General features: G+C 36.0%; 1 protein-coding gene across 5 annotated transcripts in view; it reads left to right on the top strand.

Moving 5' to 3' along the window:
- Nucleotides 1–17,172, top strand: part of WDR35 (WD repeat domain 35) — a 54,039-nt gene that overhangs the window by 33,447 nt on the left and 3,420 nt on the right. For 3 of the 5 annotated variants that reach the window (XM_086325640.1, XM_086325642.1, XM_086325643.1), the window contains 11 exons: nucleotides 245–298; nucleotides 2,169–2,278; nucleotides 2,747–2,957; nucleotides 7,011–7,091; nucleotides 10,498–10,634; nucleotides 11,054–11,257; nucleotides 12,106–12,252; nucleotides 12,854–12,986; nucleotides 14,617–14,727; nucleotides 15,616–15,780; nucleotides 16,851–16,991. In XM_086325640.1, coding sequence (XP_086181766.1) covers nucleotides 245–298; nucleotides 2,169–2,278; nucleotides 2,747–2,957; nucleotides 7,011–7,091; nucleotides 10,498–10,634; nucleotides 11,054–11,257; nucleotides 12,106–12,252; nucleotides 12,854–12,986; nucleotides 14,617–14,727; nucleotides 15,616–15,780; nucleotides 16,851–16,991 — 1,494 coding nt within the window. Of the gene's footprint in view, nucleotides 1–244; nucleotides 299–2,168; nucleotides 2,279–2,746; nucleotides 2,958–7,010; nucleotides 7,092–10,497; nucleotides 10,635–11,053; nucleotides 11,258–12,105; nucleotides 12,253–12,853; nucleotides 12,987–14,616; nucleotides 14,728–15,615; nucleotides 15,781–16,769; nucleotides 16,992–17,172 lie in introns of all 5 variants that reach the window. The other 2 variants (XR_015136423.1, XM_086325641.1) reach the window with 2 other exon arrangements.

The raw sequence follows: 17,172 nt of genomic DNA, 5'->3' as shown, positions 1-17,172 counted from the left end.
CTGTTGTTAGGCGCTGGGTCCAGTGTTCCCCACTAGACTTTTGAGTAATCCCTGAGGGCAAAGATTACATCCGAGTATCTCCAGTGCTTCAATGTCTGTCACAGAGTAGGTGCTCAGTAAGTAAATAGTGGTTAAGTTAATAAATATATAGCTGAAGTATTCTTCTTAGTGAATTGCATACCACCTTATACCAGATCAGTCATTCAATAAATGTTTAATAAAGAGTAACATTGATTTATTTTAGGGCACAAGGGATCCGATTTGTGCCATAACTGCATCTGATAAGACGTTGATTGTGGTAAGTGGTTAAAAAAAACTTATTCTATGAACAGTAATCTTTTAAGTGGTGAAAACAGGGCAAAGCAATATGTTTTGGATTTGAATCTCATCTTGTGGGCACCTCAAGTTTTACTAGGTCCAACAAAAGAAATAAAGTTTTAAAGATTGCCTCACAAATTGTTAATCATTTGCAAAAAATAACTGTGAAAGTAGTAGACTCGTGGCCAGCTGGGGAGAGTCTGTCACTGGGTTGAATGAGCCCTGTAAAGATTGGCCAACGTGCAATAGATTGGACGGTGGCAGTAGGTCTTGGAAAGTTTCCTCTCTATGTAGCCTGCTTTGTTGTGTACTAGAGAAAGTGCTTTGGCTCAGCTGTTTTCGTAAGACTTAGAATGAAGAGGTAGTGTGTTTGCTAGCCAATAAAATAAAGAAGTCTGTGGCAAATTTTTGCTGAATTTTTCAAATAAAATCAGTGTATCAATGTTATAGTGTCTCTTCTTGAGCTCTGATATTTGAAAATAGTGATTTTAGAAATAAATGCTGAATATAGTCAAGCTGGTAGAGTCATTAAATTTGAATTATGTAAATAGATCCTTGAGTGTGTATATTCCAGTTCTAGTTACATTCTTTAGACATTAGCTAAGCTTATGGGGGGAAAATCTTAAGAACATAGTATTCATTTTTCTCACCAAATGAATTTGGTGTATGTTTTAAGCAGTTTGTCTTACAGTCAGCTCTGTGGAGAGTCTTTTCTTTTTATATTCTTTGTTACATAGCACGTTTTTCGGTTGTGTTGTGATTCTGACATTTGCAGGAAAAAATAAAAAGAAAATGCAAGTCAGATCAACCATAGAAGTGGACTTAATTCCTAAATGAGAGAGTCTCCCTATAAGAAACACTCAGACAGTTTTAATACCAGCAAAAATTTTAGTGGTAAAAATACCTTCTGCATTGAAAACTTTCCACTGTTGAAATATAAAGAGCTTTTAAAACCATGACGTTTTCAAACTCAGAGTCATAGGACCTACTTTTTCAGAAACAAAATCTGATTGCATACTTCAGTATATTAAATCTTTTAAAGCCTGTACCTGTCTTTTGCACATTAAAAAAAATATCTGCCCTCGTTACCAGTCCCTTGCCCTTCCCAGTCTTCCTGACAGGCCCTCTGCAGAAGCATGCTCAGAGGAGACAGCTGCTCCTGGCAGAAAGGGAGAGGGAATAGTGGGCTGAGGGTAGCCTCCTGTTTTTCCCCATTGCCATGGCCCAGGCACGGTAGGATTTCAGTCTGTTGCTCTGTTGATTTGTCAGCCTTAAGGCTTGCAGAGTTGCATGGAAACTTACCTTCTGTTCTGTGTTTAAACACATTGAAATAGTACTCACTGTATCACTGCTTTCTGATCATCACCTTTTGCCATGATCTGGTATCATATAGATGGCTACAGGATGACAACATAGACTTTCAGTGACAACTGTATTTGTATGGTGGTCTTATATTTATTTTTCATGTATATGAAATTTAGTTCAGTAGGTGCTGTATATGTTAGCTTTCAATGTACCCTGAATATTAACCTAGACAATTGTAAATAACCCTAGATATGTCTTCCATCTGATATAAGACTTGGTGTATTAAAAAGAACTAGGTTTCCGACTTTTTTTTCTTGGATATTACATGAAAAACATTAGATCATCTTTGGCCACTTTAAAAAGGTTTTAATTAAATTAAGAGGTAAATATGTACTCAGAACATGATCAGTATCAGAATTGAGAATTCACTGTGACACTACCACTTTGGATTTGAAGCAAATGTATGAACATATAGAGAGACCTGTAGTTGTAATTTAAAGTTATTATGGTAAATAGGCTTTAGTAATCAAAAATATTTTCTGTAGAGTCGTGAATCTGGCACCTTTCAGAGATACAGTCTTCCTAACGTTGGTTTGATTCAAAAATACTCCCTTAATTGTCAAGCCTACCAATTATCCTTGAATTGCAACTCTAGGTAAGTCTGAAAACTTTCCATAGGTAGACTGTCATCCACTGGGATTGTTGTATTTATGTAACAAATGCAAAGACGTGTGTTTGTGTTCAACTTGTATAGTCCAGTGTGGTTTTACTATGCTATATTTGTATTTAAATATTATATTTACTAGGAATATATATACACACACATATATATATTATATGTTTTTCTCGAATTGGGCAAAGATGTTTTTCTCTAATTGGGCAAAATATAGAAATTCTACTGTAATATTTTAGGTTATTTGCATACCAGTTGCTTTAGTCCCTTGGATACTTTTTTCTCTCAAGGAAGCAAAATGGAAATGTTTGTTTCAAGTTAATTATTTAAAGCCATTTCTACCTTCTTCCTGGGTTCTGGTGAAGTTGTTTTGAAGAATGGTGACAGGTAATTATATTCATGAATGCGAGATTACTGTTTCTCCCCCTCCTCCAATTTCATTACTTGTAGCCGCCTTGCTGTCATCGACATCTTAGGAGTTCTAACCTTCTTTGACTTGGATGCTCGAGTGACAGACAGCACAGGACAGCAAGTCGTTGGCGAGTTGTTAAAACTGGAGCGAAAAGATGTCTGGGATATGAAGTGGGCCAAAGATAATCCTGATTTGTTTGCAGTGATGGAGAAGACAAGAATGTATGTTTTCAGAAACTTGGATCCTGAGGTAAAACCAAGAAACAAGCATTAATGGTACATAAATAATGAGCCAAAAACCAAAACCTGGACATTTCTCCTTTGTTTCTTCAAGAAATTTCTTAGTGTTGGCTGCATGAATTCTGAAAATAAATAGGAACATTTCTGTGGAACTTAAAAATATTTGGTCTTAAGTGGGATTAATGTTTATCTTTTAAATATTCTCTACTTTCACTGAAAGGTACTTTCTAAGCATTTATCTGTTCTATTTAAAAGATGGAACCATGGTCACTAACTGTATAGTCTTTATTTCTTCCCTTGCCAAAGTTTAAAAAAAAAAAGAGAATCTGTAGTCTTATTTACCAAAGTTGCTTAAGGCAACCTAACCAAAAAGTGGTTGTGAAATTCCTTTGCCCTTTCATTCTATTTTGTCTGTTCTGTGCCTACCTTTGTCTCATTTATATTTACATGAACTTTATCAGCCAGTAATTCATGTTCTTTTCTCATCCTGATAATCTTGTGGATGATGACTAATAATCTCCTCTCTCTGGTGTGTCAGAATGCTCCTTTCTCACTGATTTTTAAAGTTATATTTTTTGTTTTCTACTTGTGACTCACATCAACTGATTTTTAGGCACTGAACTTTCCTGTCAGTCTGCTCTGTAATTCTTAGCTATTGTGTTTGGGAATTCAAAATTTAAGTGGTAGCCTAAACAAAACATAATTAAGAAGATAAATCTTTTAAACAATTTTTGAATTATCTGTGGATTTTCAATTTGAAATTTTCAGTACTCCTATTGTACTCCTCTAGTTGGAGAAGGCAGTGGCACCCCACTCCAGTACTCTTGCCTGGCAAATTCCATGGACGGAGGAGCCTGGTGGGCTGCAGTCCAGGGGGTCGCTAGGAGTTGGACACGACTGAGCGACTTCACTTTCACTTTTCACTTTCATGCATTGGAGAAGGAAATGGCAACCCACTCCAGTGTTCTTGCCTGGAGAATCCCAGGGACGGGGAGCCTGGTGGGCTGCCGCCTATGGGGTCGCACAGAGTCAGACACTACTGAAGTGACTTAGCAGCAGCGGCAGCAGTGGAAATAATAAGAGATGACTTGATACGTGCTTTGTGGCAGTAACTGATGTTTGTTTGGACCTGTAGTTTCCTTCTTGGGAAAAAATTACATGCTGGGGCCTCTGAGCTACTGAAGATCTTCTGTAATAATTTATTTAGTGGTAAACTATTTGCCCTTTTATTTATTTTTTTTAATTTTTATTTTATTTTTTAACTTTACAAATATTGTATTGTTTTTGCCATATATCAAAATGAATCCGCCACAGGTATACATGTGTTCCCCATCCCGAACCCTCCTCCCTCCTCCCTCCCCATACCATCCCTCATTATTTTCAGTTTTAATATCCTAAATTATATCCTTATTTGAGTCCTACTCAGGATCTTTGGGTTGGCCAATGACCTGATGTAAATTGCCCTCAAAGGCTTTGTTAAAGCTTTTAGGTGTCTTATGAAGTCACTTAGTCATGACCGACTTTTTATGACCCCATGGACTGTAGCCTACCAGCCTCCTCCTACCATGGGATTTTCTAGGCAAGAGTACTAGAGTGGGTTCCATTTCCTTCTCCAGGGGATCTTTGCAACCCAGGGATTGAACCCGAGTCTCCCGCATTTCACACAGACGCTTTACTGTCTGAGCCACCAGCGAAGCCAGGTGTCTTATGGATCTTTGTAATTTTTAGACCCTGAGTAATGGCTCAAAGGGCTTCCCTGGTGGCTCAGATGGTAAAGAAATCACCTGCAATGCAGGAGACCCAGGTTCAGTCCCTGGGTGCAGAAGATTCCCTGGAGAAGGGAATGGCAACCTACTCCAGTATTCTTGCCTGGAGAATTCCAAGGACAGAGGAGCCTGGCAGGCTCACAAAGAGTCGGACACGACTGAGCAGTTACCACCACCAGTGGCTCAAAGGAAGGGCATTGCCTTTAACCTGTATAAGCCCAGCTGTCTTTCAAAGGTTTAAAGAAAACTTGACCTTTCCTAGAAACAAGTGTGGAAGTTTGGCAGGTAACCATGGGATAAACTTGAGGACGGAAGTGAAATACTTTTTGAATGTGAGGGTCCTTTATCCATTGTTGGCCCCACTTACACTGATTTTGAAATCATGTGCCTGGAGAAGTGAGAGGATTATGCCTGGCTGTTTATGATGTGTGTGCAGCACACATGGTGAGTCCAGGACCAGGGCAAATCTTTGCTTAGTGGAAAGTGTTTCTTAAGTAGTTTCAAAAGAACAACCTTTTATTTATTTATTTTTGGAGTTTGTTGTCTGGCTTGGCAAGTATTTCAGTTTTCTGTTAGATTCAGAGGTAGGTGAATTTCTTAAAGACTTAACCACTGACTGAATTTCTTTATAAACCATGCTAAGCTGTTGTTTTCATTCATGAGAACACTGGCTGGCTGTGGTCCCTGTTTGGTCAGTTACCCTGCTTGCCATGCCTCTAGCACATGAGGACATACTCTTCAAAACTGGACTTACTAGAACTCCTTTAGGACATCGTATTCTGTCCTAAAGGGACAAAGGGTCTTCCTATGCCATCCTGATCCTGCCTGATCACTCTCCTTACCTTTCTGTTTCTCCTGTCCTCTTTGTTTTTGGTATTATTTTTTATCCACAGATCATCTTTTATGACTTTATCTTTTGTCTGCCTTGCTTTGTTGAATTATCCAGCTAGAAATAAAAAATTTTCTAGTGATGAACCTTTTTATACAGGTATACTTGGTTTACATGTAGTACCAAAAGAAAGCCTCTAAAAGGTTCCTATAGTCTATAAGGAATATTTCACCATGTGTGCTTTTTTGTGAGTTAAACTTTGTTCCGATTCTTTCTGTTCATAAAAGCATACTATTTGCCTTTATGTAATATGATTTTTTGAGGAAGTGTAGGGATTTTATAAAGTTTTCTCATATAATTTTAATCAATTTCTACTTTTTAAAGAAAATATATATTTTAAAACCTAATAAACATATATAATATGCCTGCAAGAGCCTCAGTATTAAACTTAGACATATTAAGTGCAAACTAAATATGATTCAATATTTACTTATTTTCATCTTTTTAGTGTCTTCCTATTATTATAGTTTTTAAGTTTCTATTATATATGAAGCACTAACTTTCAGAGTTATAAATCTGATACATTATTGCATTTGGATTTTAGGTTACTTTCTATTTCTTTATGACTTTACACATATATTTTGAAAAATTTCATTCTTGAGTTATTTTCATTATCAGACATTATCCTATTCTTTTTGCAGTGTTCTTGGAGGTATTAGGTATATTGGGAGTTTATTTTTTTTTAATATAATATTTATACCTATTTTTTCCACTAGGGGTTTAGGACAGCTACTTTACATTATAATATGCATTTGCTCTACTTTATTTCTACAAGCCTGTATAGCACTAGGACAAGAAAGAGACATATAGCAGGTTCATGTATTTCCATGTTGGCAAATTAAATCTCATATAGGAAATGAATCTATCAACAATACCCTCGGGCTAATGTTACAGAGAACATACTTTTCATGGTATGAGACTTCTTTGATATATATATAAATATATATATATACACATATATATATACTTAGATACAAATTTCATTAAGAACTAAATTTAATGTTACATGGAATGAATGAGAATTATCAAACCGTATAAACCATCTTTGGATTAATTCAGAAGCTGATGCTGGTATTCCCCATTAGGGAATTAATACTGCTTATATGAGGTGTGATCATCATCATATGGCTATGTAAGAGAACATCCTTATGTTTTAGAGATACATACTGAAATAGGAGTGAAAGTCATGATGTCTCTAGATTTACTTTACTTTAAAATACTTTAGCCAAAAAATTGACAGAAGTATATCTCCAAACTGTTAATATTTATATGATAGGTATGTGGGTGTTAATGACATTTTCTCTACTTTTTTGTTTTGAGAATTTTTATAATAAAATTTAAACTCATGATAAGTCAAAGAAGGAAAATTTTATACTTTTAAACATAACATTTGTTTTTGTCTTTAAAGGAACCCATTCAGACTTCTGGATATATCTGTAACTTTGAGGATTTAGAAATTAAATCTGTTCTTTTGGATGAGATATTAAAGGTACTTCTTATTAAAAAAACAGTTACATTTCTGTTGTTGGCTTGACTGGAATTCATTTTTGTCCTGGGCAGTATGGGGTGCTGGTGAGGAGTGTGGGTTGCAGTTCCAGCCTGCTCTGTCACTCACACAACCTTTAGACAGCTTCCTTCATCTTTTAAAGTTTCATTTTCCTTTCCTGCTTGTGAGCCTGCTTTTATCTCTATAAAATGTGGGCAGTAATAGGACCTTTCTTACAGTATTGTTATTTTGTAAGATAATGAGTAGAAAGCAGTTAGTGGAGTGCTAGGACCAAGAGCTCAGAAAGGGTAGTTAGTTGTCATTATTTTATGTTAATAACAGAGAACACTGAAGAAATATTTGATAATTTTCTTTATAGTCTTTTTCTTGTTCTAGAATATTTGAGTAACTTTTTGTTTGGAGGTCCACCTTCCTTCCATTTTTATTTTCAGGTTTTATAAAGTAATCTTTCTAAATTCCAGATAATTTTTGAACTTCTACTTTGACCTTCATTGAACAGTCTTTGAGAATTTTTTACTCTGAGAATATATTGCAAGTTTACTTTCATCTTATTCAAAGTGTTTATTTTCCTATGTACTATGTATGTTTTTTGGAATTGGGATAGTAGATTTTAAATTTCCAGAAATGTTCCATTTGATAGCATGTTTTCATATTTTAGTCTGATAATGTAAATTGCAACTCTTTTATTGTGATCCAGTCTTTTCTGTATATGATGACCACACAAAAGCAGCAGGAATGGCTCCCACCCCAAATTTTGTTTGCATGTCAAGAGTATTAACACCACAGACATACCAAAAGGGTATGGTAAGAAGATCTTACCTACATAGTGAGGTTTTTCGGGGAGAAAGGACAGCTTTCCTAAGCTGGTTCAAAATTGATTTGCGAGCAAGGAAAGGAGACAGGCTAGGGTTTTTTGGGTAATTAGAGGGTGGGGCTAGAGTGAGGGCTCCCATAAGTAGGTAGAGATATGTGTGGTTTGAAACTCCTGTGGCACCAAAGGATGGAACACTTAACACTTTCTTATCACCTTGTCCAGATGTGAGGCAGAAGGGGAAGGAGTTGGGGTGAGGCTTAAAAGCTCTCAGCAATCAAACATCAAAAAGGAAGGTCTGAAATTCTGTTGTAATCTAGATATTTTAACGATTGCATGTTAAATTGCTTCAGTTGTGTCCGCCTCTTTGTGACCCTTTGGACTGTAACCTACCAGGCTCCTCTGTTCATGGGCTTCTCTAGGCAAGAATACTGGAGTGGGTTGCCATGCCCTCCTCCGGGGGATCTTCCTGGTTTAGGGGTTGAACCTGTGTCTCTTAGGTCTCCTGCATTGGCAAACTGTAACCAATATGTGGAAAGATAGATTTGATATGATAGATGAAATAAACAGGAAAAATTTTATAAAAGTGGCATCATTGTACAATCTACTTTTTTAGTGTTCAATTTAATTTAAACAATGCGACAGTGAATCTGAAGAAATTGTAGAACTTCAGATAATTTTTTTTTTCCACCACAAATGTTGCCATTTTTCTGGGTTAAGAAAGAAAACTGAAAAACTAAAGAAACTAGTGAAATTAAAAAACTACTGCTTTTAAACTGCATCTTAATGTTTGATATTATTGATTGTGCACTCTAAAAGATGGTGTTCTTACATTTTCTCCCTCTTTCTCGCCTTTCTTCATTAGTTATATTGTTATTTTTACTTTGTCAAGATTTAGAATGTTTACATTTTGTTTTCTAACCCTATTTTTCCAGGTGTTTAGTCTTTTATTTGTTTAAATGAAAGCTACTGATCAGCCTTTTTCTGTATTTTCTCTGTGCATGAGTTCTTAATTTTGATTAATCTTTTAGTTGGCTGGATTTCATCATTACAGCATTTTTCAAGAAAGGCTCATAGTTGCTGATTGCCTTGAATTCTGGAATGCTTAAAAATGATTATATTGACACTTATGAAGAATTTTTAAAACACGTATTTAAACTGGTTCAATTCAGTTCAGTTCAGTCTGTATACTTTAAAACTCTTGATACACTGGGCAGTTTGTGTATATCTTGTACTAGGCTAAAGAATCACTGCAGTACTATTGGCTGGTTTACTGGTAGGGGTTGTTAAACTGAGGGAAACCAGCTGCTCTGTGACAATTTGGTTCTCTGCCTGACTTACCACATGCAAAGCCATAAAGAAAAGAATATTGTCATATCATAGTTCCCTCTGAGGCCTTGTTGACCCAGGAAATATTTATCTGAACTGTGGCTTCCTTCAAGCATACAGTTTTAAGGAATAACATGACTGTGGTACACCTAAAAATAATAGAATGTTATATGCCAATTATATGTCAATAAGATAGGAAAAAGAAATAACATGAGAAATTTCTTGGAGGAAGGAGTGCAGAAGAAAAAGGAAGGGAATTAACAGCTTTTTATGAGGTGTTTATTTGTTGTTACAACTGTACCTGATAGATATTTAGATCAGGAAGGTTCTTGGTAGATAAAATTATTTACCTAAAATTCATCTGTTCATGGATTCAGCAAATATTGTTTGGGAACAAGTAAAGACAGTTCCTGGCCTCCAGTAGAGAAGCTGGGGAGATGGACAAGAAATTCAGCAACTAAAAGAGGATTATGGAGAAGGCAATGGCACCCCACTCCAGTACTCTTGCCTGGAAAATCCCATGGATGGAGGAGCCTGGTGGGCTGTGGTCCATGGGGTCGCGAAGAGTCAGACACAACTGAGCGACTTCACTTTCACTTTTCACTTTCATGCATTGGAGAAGTAAATGGCAACCCACTCCAGTGTTCTTGCCTGGAGAATCCCAGGAACAGTGGAGCCTGGTGGGCTGCCGTCTCTGGGGTCGCACAGAGTTGGACACGACTGAAGTGACTTGGCAGCAGAAGAGGATTAAAGCTGCTGTGGTTCAGTCAGCAGGTATATTTCTTCAAAGGTCTGAAACAAGTGTGTGTCAGGTTGGTTCTGAGACTGAATAAGGTGAATAACACAGCTGGGCATTGTGCTCAGTGTTCGATATGGTATTATCTCATTTAATCCTCACAATGCTAGAAGGTAAATTTGATTACCATCCCATTTTTTAAGATGAAGAATTTGAGGCCTGGAGAAATCAGCTGGCTTGCCAGTGATACCCAGTTAGCAGTAGGCACAAGCATGATTTGACTCCAGGCTCTCTAGCTTCAGAGTTGGTGTGTGTAACTGTAGTGCTGGATTATGGGTATTTTCCAGAAAATTCAAAAGACCCACACATGGGAATTTCTTTTCTTCCCAGTTTTGCTCATAATATGATGCAGTTGTTCATTTGCTTTTTTTTTTTTTTTTTAGACTGTAAGAAAGAAATACATACTCTAAAGGCAACTATTTGGATTTCTCTCTTTTCGTCTTTACTTTTAGAATCCAGAATATCCAAATAAGGATTATATCATTAACTTTGAGATCAGGTCCCTGCGAGATAGTCGAGCACTGATCGAGAAGGTTGGAATAGAGGATGCATCTCAGTTCATCGAGGATAATCCACACCCCCGACTTTGGTATTTAAAAATAAATAAATGAAACCTCATAAAGTATCAAGTGTAAAATCTCAGCCGTTGTCCACTACTCTGATACTAGATTCCTAGTGGGAATAACTTTCATTCTTGCTCTTCTTTTTAAAATACAGAAATTTAGAGGTGAAAATAGTCAACATAATATTAGGACTTCCCTGGTGATCCAGTGGTTAAGACTCTGCACTTCCACTTCAAGGGCCATGGGTTTGATTCTTGGTCAGGGAAGTTCTGCGTGCAGCTCAGTGCAGCAAAAAAAAGAAAAAGAAAAAGTTTATAAATTTGTTAAAATAATCACTTCCCACTGTGTTTCACTAGAAGCAATAGGTGTAGTAATTGAATTCTGATTCAAGACTGGTTTATCTATAGTTCACCATAGGCTTTTACTGTTTCTCTTTTTAATATAGGCGCCTGCTAGCTGAAGCAGCTCTTCAGAAATTGGATTTGCACACTGCAGAGCAAGCGTTTGTGCGTTGCAAAGATTACCAGGGCATTAAGTTTGTGAAGCGCCTGGGCAACCTGCAGAGCGAGCCCATGAAGCAGGCAGAGGTGGCTGCCTACTTCGGCCGGTTTGAGGAGGCGGAAAGGATGTATCTGGATATGGACAGAAGGTAAGTGCGGAAGGTGCAGGTCTGGACTGCTCCCAGAATCTGCATTTTTTTTTTAAACAAATGAGGATTGTAAAATACACTAAATATATCACACCATTTCTTTTAAAAAAATAACTTCAGTTTGGATTCCAACCCAGACATTCAACATGACCTTAATTTATGCTTTGTAATTCAGGGGCAGCTTTCTTCTCTGTCTTTACGTAATGTTAATGACTGGCCATGGGAGATTTTTTTCATTTGGTAGGGGAAAAACCCATGTAACTACAGAGACCAGGGGCTTTATCATTTATTGTACCACTGTTATTTAGGTTCTCTGTTTTGGTTTAGGTCATTATTTAATTTTCTGTTGTCAAGGAGCATGAAATGTAATTCCAAGGTATTTAGGGATTGAGTTTTACTCTTTATATGTCATTTTTCTTTATATAAACTACTGTATGAACTTCATTTCAGCTGTGAACATTATATCTAGTTTTTATTATTTGTACTTTCAGGAGATTGCTAATAATACAACTTAAGCTTTGAAAAGAAATATTAAACATGTAAACATGAAATAAGCTTGATCATGTCTAAGAAACTGATGAAAAGAAATGATTATTATTGAAGAGATTATTTTGCCAAGTAAATTGAAAGCCTAGGAGAATAAGAGGCAGAAAAGTGTTTCTTTTTTCCTGTTGCAGGTTCTCCCCATTGCCTCTTCCCTGGTCAGGCTAAATTTCTAAAATGTTTAGAGTTACCTTATCTGTCTCTTCATTGCTGTGTATTCTCAGTATCAGAGAATTGAACCTAGCACATAGCAGGCACTTGCTAAATGCTTGTTGAATGAATGAATATCTTTTTTTTTTTTGTAGAGATCTGGCTATTAGCCTGCGGCTGAAGTTGGGAGATTGGTTTAGAGTACTCCAGCTCCTGAAAACTGGATCAGGTGACGCGGATGACAGTCTCCTTGAGCAAGCCCACAATGCCATCGGAGACTACTTTGCTGATCGACAAAAGAGGTACGTCACCTATCTGGACCCCCCATCCATTCATTCTGCACTTGAAATTGTAGCTGCCTGTGTAGAGTACTTCCCTCTGAAATAATGCCAGGGAAATGAAGACCATCCTTCAGGTCGCAGAATTCACATAGCCCTAGTTACCATGGAGGAGCAAGGGATCCTTCCAGTTGTCAGGTGAGCATTGTAAGACTTTGGAATTTCAAAACTCAGAAGACGTATGCTTTAGCACTAGGTAGCTTTCTACTGTTTGTTTGCTTGTTTTGTTACAGTAGCTTATTTTCAGAAATCATTGGCTTTTATTCTGAAACTATCATTTTGATCAGTATGCTTACTTATATATGTCAATGTTTGAAAATACAACTGTGTCAGAGTAAAGCAGTATTTCTTGAGAATATTCAAAGAATATTGTAACTAAAATATGCTATGCAGTCTTTTTTTGGTTTTTCAATTTATGTGCTTCAAAGATATTTTATAACTAAAGCTGATGATTAGAATAATATTATACTAGTGCTGCCATTCTAATGAAAGAACTTTTTTGGTGAAAGTGCTTATTTATCAGGAGATTCACATTAGTTTAAAAGTTTTTCTTTTCTTTCTGTAGGTTGAATGCTATTCAATATTATGTACAAGGCCGGAACCAGGAACGCTTAGCTGAATGTTATTATATGTTAGAAGATTATGTGGGATTGGAGAATCTTGCCAGTTCACTTCCAGAAAACCACAAGTTGCTTCCAGTAGGATATTATACATTTCAGTTTTGGGAGTTGTTAGGTTACTTTATAAAGCTTTTCTGTTATAGTGAGGAAATGTACTTTGTCATATGGAAAATTAAAAATTATAACTTCACAGTTTCTAAGATGTGAAATGATTCTTTAGTTATTAAAACAATTTTCAGTATTACAGAATGCTTCAAAATGGAGAAGGAAAAAATCAATCATATTCCTACTATTTTAACATGATTACCGTCTTGTGTGGGGCTTGTCAGTTTCATAACATTGCTTTAAAAATTAGCTGAACACATGAAATACTTACAGATGAAATATGTTTTCAGAGATTGTCTTCAGAGTGATTTGAGGTGGGTGTGGGGAGTAGTGCGTGTGTATGTATGTTTGAAATTTACTATAAGAAAAGTTTAAAAAGATAGCTAGACTTTAGTAGATTATATTAACAACAAAGAATGTAACGTTTAAAAAAAGAGTGAAACTAAAGGCAGAGTTCTCTGTAACTTTGTTCTAAATTTTTTTCTTTGGGCTCTTTAAATTAATTGTTGCATAATTAATGCTGCTGCTGCTAAGTCACGTCAGTCATGTCCAACTCTGTGCGACCCCATAGACGGCAGCCCACCAGGCTCCCTCATCCCTGGGATTCTCCAGGCAAGAACACTGGAGTGGGTTGCCATTTCCTTCTCCAATACATGAAAGTGAAAAGTGAAAGTGAAGTCGCTCAGTCGTGTCCGACTCTTTGTGACCCCATGGACTGCAGTCCACCAGGCTCCTCCGTCCATGGGATTTTCCAGGCTAGAGTACTGCGGTGGGTTGCCATTGCCCTTTCTGGCATAATTAATGGGGAGAGAAAAACTCTGACCATTTAGACATTAAGAAATAAAAAGCAATCCAGATAGTCTGAAATTGGCAAGTGTAGCCCAATGGGCATAATCATTTTTGTTCTGGTCCCCTCTTCCATTTTTGGCCTAGTTTCCTGAACAGATGAGTAGCCAACTTGTTTGGAACGTTGCTTAATAGAGGTATTTGAGAGCCCTGTGAGTGTGAGATTTCCCGTAAGCCTCTAGTTAATGACTAACACTGAGTATCACATCAATCCTTTAAAGGTATTTTTTACCCACTAGCTTGGGGCTTGCTTTGGGGCTTGGCATTTCTGTAAAGTAGCTACTGAAGTGAAAGAAGACAAGAGTTCGGTATCTTTAGAACCTGGTTGAAAATCAGATCTGTGCTGTGAGCCAGTGAAGCACAGATATTATAAAAGGTGATGCCTTAGCATCCTTTCTAGTTTGTACCCTCTGCCTCTATGTCCAGTTAAAAGAAATATTACTATGCTGTTTGCTGTATAGTCACTAAGTTGTGTTGTACTCTTTGTGACCCCATGGACTGTAGCCCTCCAGGCTCCTCTGTCCATGGGATTTCCCAGGCAAGAATACTGGAGTGGGTTGTCATTTCCTTCTCCAGGGGATCTTTCTGAGCAGATGCCTTAGTATCCTTTTTGGTTTGTAGCCTCTGCCCCTATGTCCATTTAAAAGAAAAATTATTGTTGCTACCAGTAATTGTAATATTCTTATGGAGTTTTATAAGTTGAAATGTAAGTGATTTCCTTGGTCTGTGAAATCTGATGGTAATGTTTTGTCCACAGGAAATAGCACAGATGTTTGTGAGAGTTGGAATGTGTGAACAAGCAGTGACTGCATTTTTGAAATGTAATCAGCCTAAGGCAGCAGTGGATACCTGTGTGCATCTCAACCAAGTAAGGAGCTGAAAGTCACCAGAGTGATGTTGTAAAGACTGTTGCCAGGACAAGGGTTGGAAAGCTTGAGACAGATTTTGTGAAAGGAGCCAGATATTTGTTTATTTGGTTGAGGACTGAGAAAATGTCAGAATTTGCATTTACCTCTTGAAGTGCTACCATTAAGGGTGACCACCTCATAACTAACTCAGTATGGGAACCAGAAAAACCCTGTGCTTTTAGTCTGGCAAGTTTTGTCTGGAAGTCATTTCACAATTTTCTGCATTTTATTAGGGTTGTGTTTTGTTTCCAAAGAAGGACCAGTTAATGGTCATTGCAAGAGGAAGGAATTGAGTTACTTTATCAATATTTATTTTGGCAAATCTATTTTCTTTTCCTTATAGAAAACATATATTTGATATTTTTAAGAGCTGGAATTTAACTGAAATGAAAATGCAGAATTGTTGAAATTGTTCACTATCAATGTATTCTTTTAAGCATTTTCTTAAAGTATTTTATAAAGCTCCATTTGCTTTATAAAAATAAATGTTAAATCTGATAGGATATTTTCTTAACTGAAATTCCATATTTTTTTACTATAAACAAATGTATCTTTTTCTTGCTCCTAGTTTGTGCAAAATTAGAATTATAAGATTAATATGACTATAAACTTTGATTCTTTCTTTTTCAGATGTGCTCCTTAAGCACATCAATCTTAGATCATTTGATTATTTTGCATGTTTAACTTCTAAAATTTATAATTCCTCTGATTTAAAAAAATTTATATACCAGTTTTAAATTTTGATATAGTGTTTATTATTATAAATTTAAAGCTTTATTGTATGTATTTTTAGACGTATCGGACGGTAAATGCTTGGGTAATTGTATGTTGTATATATTTTCCCCAAGTGGAACAAAGCTGTTGAATTGGCTAAAAGTCATAATATGAAAGAAATTGGTTCCCTGTTAGCAAGGTATGCATCTCATTTATTGGAAAAGAATAAAATTCTTGATGCCATAGAACTCTATCGGAAAGCCAATTACTTTTATGATGCTGCCAAGCTGATGTTTAAGGTAATGTAATAATCTTGGTGAGTATTTGATTTGTTTTAGTTACCAATGTTTTCTTATATACTAAAGAATATATTTTCCATTCTTTGGAAACAAATATTTGTTATAGCAAGATCCCTCTCATTTTAGTACTATCATAGTATAACTATGTGTTATCTTAGTAGTATTACCTTTTACTAAAAAGGCTGTTTATTAATTTTAGCACCTTACTGATTCCTAAACAACTGTATATTTACTTAATACTGAAGTTAACAATTAGAGAATTTTCGGCTACTATAAAGTACAAGTTTCCGTAACTGGAAATTAAATCCCTTTGATAATAAATTTTCAAGTCCTTTTATTTATTTATTTTTTTTAATTTAATTTTATTTTTAAACTTTAAAATATTGTATTAGTTTTCCCAAATATCGAAATGAATCCGCCACACGTATACATGTGTTCCCCATCCTGAACCCTCCTCCCTCCTCCCTCCCCATACCATCCCTCTGGGTCGTCCCAGTGCACCAGCCCCAAGCATCAAGTCCTTTTAAATGTGCAAGTTTTAAAGATGTTACACTTTTCATAGTAGGCATTTGGAGGGAACATGACTAGTTTGGAATTAACGTAAGCAAATTTTACATTCTGTTCTATTCTTTTACCATTTGATTTAATGACAAAGGAAAAATTTCCTTCTGAATCATTTAAACAGATTTAAATTCCTGGAGATATACCATGGTAAAGCCATCTTATCTCTAGGTACTTGAAAATTATTAAAAAAAAATCTGTTATATAAAATACTACCCTTTCAATGAAAGCTTTCTTCACTCTGACTTAATTATTTATCAGCATCTGTTATTTTCTAAAATTGTTTTGCAGTCTAATTCCAATGGCTAAATACTAAGGAAATAACTAATTACTTATCAGTACTAAGGAAAAGAAAATGTGTTTTAAAATATTTGTCATAAACGGATAGTACTTATATTCCACCCTACTGACTTTCCTCCTCTTTTTAGAGAATCAGATTTCAGAAATGAGAACATTTGTACAAACATAGATTAAGAAATATCTTCCCCCAACTCTTTAAATATTTAAAGATTGCAGATGAAGAGGCAAAGAAAAGAACTAAACCTTTACGTGTGAAGAAGCTCTATGTACTGTCAGCTTTACTTATAGAGCAGTACCACGAGCAAATTAAGAATGCCCAACGAGGCAAAGTTAAAGGAAAGAGCTCAGAGGTAAGGTGCAATATTAAGTAATGTTAAGTCATGTGAAGCATTTAAGGGAAAAAAACCCCAAAATGATCAAACTTATCTTTATGGATAGACCATTTAATGTATTTCTTTGCATTTATTTTCTTAAATGATATGAGGAAAAAGAATAAATGATTTAGAATTAGTACTCACATTTAGACATCTC

This window comes from Bos grunniens, chromosome 11 (assembly GCF_055505025.1).
Source record: "Bos grunniens cultivar Pamir isolate PY7600 chromosome 11, Bosgru_T2T1.0, whole genome shotgun sequence".
Taxonomy (NCBI): Eukaryota; Metazoa; Chordata; class Mammalia; order Artiodactyla; family Bovidae; genus Bos; species Bos grunniens.
Note: the sequence above shows the minus strand (reverse complement) of the source record. Positions and strands in the feature narration are given on the sequence as shown.